At 37.4% G+C, this 7,754-nt stretch overlaps 1 protein-coding gene across 1 annotated transcript; it reads right to left on the bottom strand.

Annotated features, from left to right (window-relative positions):
• Nucleotides 1-1,115: 1,115 nt before the first annotated feature.
• On the bottom strand, nucleotides 1,116-7,410 carry LOC110465797. Its single transcript, XM_021521891.1, has 3 exons — nucleotides 7,188-7,410; nucleotides 4,564-4,619; nucleotides 1,116-2,125 (listed from the first exon to the last, which is right to left on the bottom strand). The coding sequence occupies exons 1-3, from the start codon at nucleotides 7,309-7,311 to the stop codon at nucleotides 1,892-1,894; spliced, it is 414 nt and encodes a 137-aa protein (XP_021377566.1). The 5' UTR covers nucleotides 7,312-7,410; the 3' UTR covers nucleotides 1,116-1,891.
• Between the last annotated feature and the right edge of the window lie 344 nt (nucleotides 7,411-7,754).

Below are 7,754 nucleotides of genomic sequence, written 5' to 3'. Positions count from 1 at the left end.
GTTTGGCTATTCAAATCACCCTGCGTCCGTGATCCGTCCGTCTGTCTATCATTAAACAATTCTTGTTAGCACCATTTCTCAAAAAGTGCTGAAGTCATCTTACTTAAATTTCACATGAAGTTTCCCCATGATCAGTAGTTATGTATATCGTTTTTTGGGACTGATCGCAAAAATAAAGATGGCCGACAGCCAACCATATATATAACTTGAGAATGAAAGTTTGCTATCGCTATTTCTCATAAAGTATTGGTTAGATATTTCTCATAAAGTATTGGTTAGATATTTCTCCAATTTCACATATAGGTTCCCCATGCTCCCTAGCTATACATATTATGTTTTGGGACTGATCGCAAAACCAAGATGGCCGACAGCCAGCCATCTTTGAATTTGGGAATGAAAGTTTGTAAGATCTATTTCTCATAAAGTGTTGGTTGGATATTTCTCCAATTTCACATATAGGTTCTCATGGTCCTTAGTTATGCATATTATTTTTTGGGACTGATCACTAAGATGACCGACAGGCAGCCATCTTGAATTTGAGAATGAAAGTTTGTTAGTGCTATTTCCCATAATTTATTGAATCTTTCTCAAATTTCGCACGAAGGTTCCCCATGATCTCTTGTTATGCATATCGTTTTTCGGGCTTGATCTCAAAAACCAAAATGGCCGACAGGCAGCCATCTTGAATTTAAAAATGACAGTTTGTTAGCTTTATTTCTCAGAATAATTGTAGGGGTCTTTCTCAAATTTCACATGAAGGTTCCTCTTGTTACCGTTTAAGTTTGTTATCGCCATTTCTTAGAATTTACTGGAGGAATTCCCCTTGTTCCTGAAGTGCATGCTAACTTTTGAGGTTGATCAAATGATTGATTAAGATGGCAGACAGGCTACCTGATCGAACAGATAAGAGAAAAGAAGAGAAAATATCAAACTGACATAGAACCAAAGAAGATGGTACTTTGGTGGGCGCCAAGAACCCTTCTGGAATCTTGTATTAAAACTGTTTCTGATAACGTTACTGTGACCTAATGTTCCTGGATATATAAAATCAACATTGTTAAATATATGTTGTCTTTGAAAGTAGTCACACAGATATTGAATATGTAAACAAGCACTAGTATTGAAAATAAATAAACTTTATTTCAGACAATTTGGTTTTTTCAACTCAATTGATGGTTTGGTACTATACTACTTTAACATCATATTAAAACTGTAATTTAGCTTTTTGCACTATCACGAGTTAGATTAGTGCGTGGCATTATTGTTTAATTGCAATCAAATGCATGTCAAAGTTCTTGACAGGTGACTAAGGCTATATTGAGACACCGCCTCTCAACCACTGACCACGCCTTCGAAGTTATCACCAGGATTACAAACACGTGACTGTACCTTCATTCTTGTCACGTGACTTAATTGGAATGGCAGCTCCTCCGTTTGAACCACTGACCACGTCTACACCTCTACCACGTGACTTTACCGTCATGGTTCCCCAGCCAAATTGAACCGCTGACCCCGAAATATATGGCTTAGTCACGTGACTTTGGCAGCATGGCAATTGCTCCGCCCCTCGAACCATGGGCGACACCTACATTTAATGGTACGCCTTCTGAATTCTAGTTTTTGTTTTGGTCGCGATTGTCTTCATATATCCCTGCGTTTTTATTCATATTATCGCCTTGCACCATATCACGTGATTTGCCTGCGTCAACTCCACTTTTCGACCCATTGATCATGACGACACCTGTATTTGGCTTTGTTATCGACGGTATGGCTTTCGTCCCATTGCTAGATACACCACCTGCCTTTTTCCTGAGAGCAGCATCTCTTAATGTTTTCAAGTCAATATTTTCCGCTTTGTTCCTTCCTCCATTGGTGTAGGTTTTACCGTTGCTCAAACCAGTTCCTTTTTTTTGGTCGAACTGTCAAGATTATTTGATACAGAAGCTTTTTTAGACAGATTATCTTGGTTTTTATTTATCTTCGATTCCGAAGGTTGTGCCTGTGCCTCCGGCTTACCCGTAGTAGCAGTTGTGGAGGAGGGGGGTAAAGTCGTGGAGTAGGTATCGGAATACCAGGGAAACGTGCTGGACGGGAAGTAAATATTGTCTGTTTCTAATCCCTCAAACTGAAAAAAAAAGAATAGAAAAAAATGAATAATTTCTATTGGTTCAATGGAATCAGAGTAAAAGATAAAACAAACAAAAACAAAAAATGTGTATTATCTGTGTACATATAGAGACAGAAGTTAGGGTAAACTGTTCGTAGGGGTCGCGATGGCCAAGTGGTTAAGGCGTCTGACATATATATTCTGCTACCACTAGCCCTCCACCATTGGGTCGCGGGTTCGAGGCCTCCGTGGGGCAGTCGCCAGGTACTGGCCGTAGGTCAGTGGTTTATCTCCGGGAACTCCGGCTTTCCTCCACCCAACTGCATGGGGTGACTAGTATGGATTCCCCTGGTTTTTTTGTTATATTCAAATCAAAGTTGATCAGTGTAATTTTGAACCTTCAGCTTCTGCGCCAACCTCCAATAACATGAGACAATAGTTAGAAAAAATCAGGGAATATTTAGGTCAATACTAAATTTAGCATGTAAGTAGCAGAATTGAACGGATATTTTTCAGTGTTCATGCCGGTGTGAACGCAAATCGGTTACATACCTATTTACAAGGATATACTTCGTTACTTTAAGCTTAGGGACATTGAAGAAAAACTGACTTGCTGCCACGATTGCAACATTATTGCTCTCTATATATTTCCCTTTCCTACTTAGGACTTTGGTTATTGCCAGAGGACGTTAAATAAACAAACAAACAAATTTACTATTTACGGAAAGTGCCGACGGTACCCGATTGCAGCTGTACAATCCTTCACATAATTGTTCCAGTTTGACATTGACTTCCGGTCTAATTACACATGATTCCGTATATGACCTTTTTATTTCTACAATATTTTAAACTCTTTCCCCTGGTATTGAGTTGAGAGATAAAACGTACGTTTCCGGTGCGATATTTCAACGATATACTAATGTGGTATTTGTTTTTTAGGCGTTTATTTATCTATTAATCCTTGATATCGCTGTTATTATGCTGATTCGTGTCCTGCTGTAGGGAAATACTACAAAACTCGTATAAACAATAGCATCTACCTCAATCTGTTTTGGATGCAGCGCAGTTGACCAAATAGCTCAAATGACAAGAGCGACAGTATAGCAAATTGCAAGCTATTTTGAGCTTTCACACTTAAAATACTATTACTGATTATATTTGATTAATTTTATCTATTATTTTTCATTAAAATCCCGCAAGATATGAGTTTCTTTTCAGAAATGTTTTACCAAATGTATAGATATGCGGTAAAAATCGCTTTCGGTGTATGGTGTCAGCTTTCGGTGTATAGTGTCAGCTTTCGGGGTAAAGTGTCAGCTTTCGGGGTAAAGTGTCAGCTTTCGGTGTTTAGTGTCAGCTTTCGGTGTAAAGTGTCAGCTTTCTGTGTATAGTGTCAGCTTTCAGTGTATAGTGTCAGCTTTCGGCGTATAGTGTCAGCTTTCGGGGTATAGTGTCAGCTTTCGGCGTAAAGTGTCAGCTTTCGGTGGATAGTGTCAGCTTTCGGTGTATGGTGTCAGCGTTCGGTGTATAGTATCAGCTTTCGGTGTATAGTGACAGCTTTCGGTGTATAGTGACAGCTTTCGGTGTATAGTGGCAGCTTTCGGGGTATAGTGTCAGCTTTCGGCGTAAAGTGTCAGCTTTCGGTGTATAGTGTCAGCTTTCGGTGTATAGTGTTAGCTGTCGGTGTATCGTGTCAGCTGTCGGTGTATCGTGTCAGCTGTCGGTGTATCGTGTCAGCTTTCGGTGTATAGTGCCAGCTTTCGGTGTATAGTGTCAGCTTTCAGTGTATAGTGTCAGCTTTCGGTGTATAGTCTCAGCTTTCGGTGTTAAGTGTCAGCTTTCGGTGTTTAGTGTCAGCTTTCGGTGTATAGTGTCAGCTTTCGGTGTATAGTCTCAGCTTTCGGTGTATAGTCTCAGCTTTCGGTGTAAAGTGTCAGCTTTCGGTGTATAGTCTCAGCTTTCGGTGTATAGTGTCAGCTTTCGGTGTATAGTGTCAGCTTTCGGTGTATAGTGTCAGCTTTCGGTGTATAGTGTCAGCTTTCGGTGTATAGTGTCAGCTTTCGGTGTATAGTGTCAGCTTTCGGTGTATAGTGTCAGCTTTCGGTGTATAGTCTCAGCTTTCGGTGTATAGTGTCAGCTTTCGGTGTAAAGTCTCAGCTTTCGGTGTATAGTGTCAGCTTTCCGTGTATAATGTCAGCTTTCGGTGTATAGTGTCAGCTTTCGGTGTATAGTGTCAGCCTACGGTGTATTTTCTCAGCTTTCGGTGTATAGTGTCAGCTTTCGGTGTATATTCTCAGCTTTCGGTGTATAGTGTCAGCTTTCAGTAGTACATGGGTTTTACAAAATTATTATCGCTGGAGGCCTTCGGTACAATTTAACACCAACGAAGACTACCAATACAGTTTATGAAAAATCAACATTGGCAATTGTGATTATTAAAGTTACAAATATCTTACCGGCTTGATTCGTATGTCTTTGATGTTAAAACGTTCATTTTGTGTTTGTGCTATTCCTGAAATAAGAAAAAAATATTAAACGATTACCACAAATATAGTGTAAAGAAGAAGCGCCAATAAAGCATAGCGTCAATGTAGGACAAAATACCATGCAAGGCCAAATAACATGCAAGGACAAAATACTACGCAATGACAAAATGCCATACAAGGACAAAATAAAGGACAAAATATCACACAAGGACAAAATATTACGCAATGACAAAATGCCATACAATGACAAAATACCACACAAGGACAAACTACAACACAATGACAAAATACCACGCTAGGATAACATACTACGCAATGACAAAATACCACACAAGGACAAACTAAAGGACAAAATACCACACAAGGACAAAATAAAGGACAAAATACCACACAAGGACAAAATAAAGGACAAAATACCACAAGGATAACATACTACGCAATGACAAAATACCACACAAGGACAAAATAAAGGACAAAATACCACACAAGGACAAAATAAAGGACAAAATACCACAAGGACAACATACTACGCAATGACAAAATGTCATACAAGGACAAAACAAAATCAAAATACCACACAAGGACAAAATAAAGGACAAAATACCACACAAGGACAACATACTACGCAATGAAAAAATGCCATACAATGACAAAATACCACACAAGGACAAACTACAACACAAGGACAAAATAAAGGACAAAATACCACACAAGGACAAATTACTACGCAAGGACAAAATAAAGGACAAAATACCACACAAGGACAAATTACTACGCAAGGATAAAATACTACGCAATGACAAAATGCCATACAAGGACAAAATAAAAGACAAAATACAACACAAGGACGAAATACCACATATACTTACGTGTCAACGACACAAGGACAAATTATACAACAACGTGAATACACAAGGACGTAATATATACCACAGTGTCAACACGCATTATAAAAATACACTTCAGTGTCTGCACACAAGGAAACACATACTGACCGTGTTAACGCACAAGGATAAAATAAACCACGGCATTAATAAAAAATACAAAAAATCATATCCACGAGACATCAATACACACTAACAAAAATGTCTCTGTGTCAACACACAAGGACAAAATATACCAGTGTCAACATACAAGGACAAAATGTATCACAGCATCAACACACACGGAAAAATATACCACAGCGTCAGCACAATTAACAATATACAACAGCATTTACACACAAGGGCTGATGAAAATTTACCACAGCGTCAAATAATCGAAGAGAGGGTGAAACAAAGACGCCATTTGGCATTCATATTGACTATATATATGAAAGCTGCCCAGATATGTACAATACATTTGCTGCAACCCTCTACTAGTATATGAACATTACCAGTAGAAATGCATTTCATTTGAGTATGAAAGCAAAAGCTCTCGTGACATAACACGTGGTTTACTTATGGCGTCCGTCTTTGCGTATTGCAGAGTTATCTTCTCTTGGGAGCAGGTATTGATTGTTACGTCATTTGTTTCTGAGAGTAACGTCATCAATTTTTGAGAAAACGACGTCATTTTCTCATTCGAACCAATGACGTAACAATCAATATCTACTCTCAAGAGAAGATAACTCTGCAATACGTAAAGCCGGACCTTGTATAATGAGAGTCTTGTCGCTTCGCTTCGAATTACATGGAGTGACTACGGATAGTTATTGTCGCCAATTTTATTTAAATAAGGCTGTTCCGCCAATGTCGTTTATAAAAAACGCAGCGAATAAATTCATTATTCAAGAACAAATAAATAACTCTAAACAATTGTTCTATAGTAAAAGTGTTAATATATGGATTGAACGGCGTTTTTTTATTTAATTTTCATGCCGGAATGAAAATTTTAAAAACGCCGTTCTATCCCTTAATAACATCAATCACAAAGTAATTATTATCAATTTTTCCGCAACGCATATGTTAAATTTCCCTTTTTACGAAGGAGCGATGAACATATGAATCATATTATCTGTGTTACTAAATGGGCAAAATGGTCGTATGATACTTTTTTTACTTTGTTCGGCTTTGTGCGACTTACTAATATTTTTAATATGTGTTCCTTCTCATTTTCAGTGATTATGCTAATAATGACCATTATGACGATAAAAAAAATCGTGATTCAAATTTAAGCCTACTATTTCGTGTCAATTGCATTATGCTGAAGAAACTTTCGTAACATCATAATATTTACTGAAGTTGAAACTGATTCATGTAAATTGTAGTAATTGGTGTGTTAAATGATCATGGACTAATGTCGTGAGTACGCGTGTGTATATAAAATACATATACATGTATAACTCTGCAAGTGTGCGGAGTAAGATATTAATATTATAAATATAATTAATAAGAAGTTTGAAATAAAAAAAGAATACCTGACGAAGCCTGCGCGAGCAAATGAATGGAGGTGTAGAGTTTAACAAACGCCTATGTGAAGACTCTCCTTTATGATACATTTTTGTAATTGAACCCATGTCCCCAAACTTGGCCATAATATATTGGTTGCGGAATAAAAAGAAAATATCGAAACAGACGAAAAATAAATACGATGATGCTTGGTTTAAGTCTTACCTTTTACAACGTGTCTTCTTCTGAGCACAAATAATGTCAGACAAATAGTTACTCCGAATATCATCAGCAGGATTACCCGATGGAAAAGAACGCTCGGGAATTTATTGAAAACTGGTCTTCTCATGATTACTGTATGTCCTGTATAAACTTAAATAAATTATGTTACAACGTTTCCACCAGTATATCAACTGTCAGTTCTTTAAAGCGACCATGTTACAACTATCCACAGTATATCATAGTGTGCAGAGGGTTCGTGTTATTGTCTATATATTTGTGTATGTATATTGATATTTATCAGTAACTGTTCGTGTTCATAACGCATTGTTACGCTAATGTATTTCACTTAGGATGCGTTTGGGGCAATGTGTATGCTAATGGCATCATTCACATTTCAATTATAGTTTCAACGCCGTTCATTGTGTAGAATGAGGTACCACAAGGGATACTACAATAATTAATGGATAATTCTGTATTTTTAATAGTTGACTTAATAATATAAAACTAAAACTTTTATCGCTTTCATTAATTGTACAATATAGTTTTATTTTAATTTACAACCAAACGATT

The sequence above is a fragment of the Mizuhopecten yessoensis genome, unplaced genomic scaffold (genome assembly GCF_002113885.1).
Source record: "Mizuhopecten yessoensis strain PY_sf001 unplaced genomic scaffold, ASM211388v2 scaffold11101, whole genome shotgun sequence".
In the NCBI taxonomy this organism is placed as follows: domain Eukaryota; kingdom Metazoa; phylum Mollusca; class Bivalvia; order Pectinida; family Pectinidae; genus Mizuhopecten; species Mizuhopecten yessoensis.
Note: the sequence above shows the minus strand (reverse complement) of the source record. Positions and strands in the feature narration are given on the sequence as shown.

Coding starts and splice junctions, on each gene's coding strand:
- LOC110465797 (XM_021521891.1), bottom strand. CDS start 7,311: ATGAGAAGACCAGTTTTCAATAAATTCCCGAGCGTTCTTTTCCATCGG. Junction 4,620..7,187: donor AAGAAGACACGTTGTAAAAG/GTAAGACTTAAA, acceptor TTCTTATTTCAG/GAATAGCACAAACACAAAAT. Junction 2,126..4,563: donor AAGACATACGAATCAAGCCG/GTAAGATATTTG, acceptor TTTTTTTTTCAG/TTTGAGGGATTAGAAACAGA.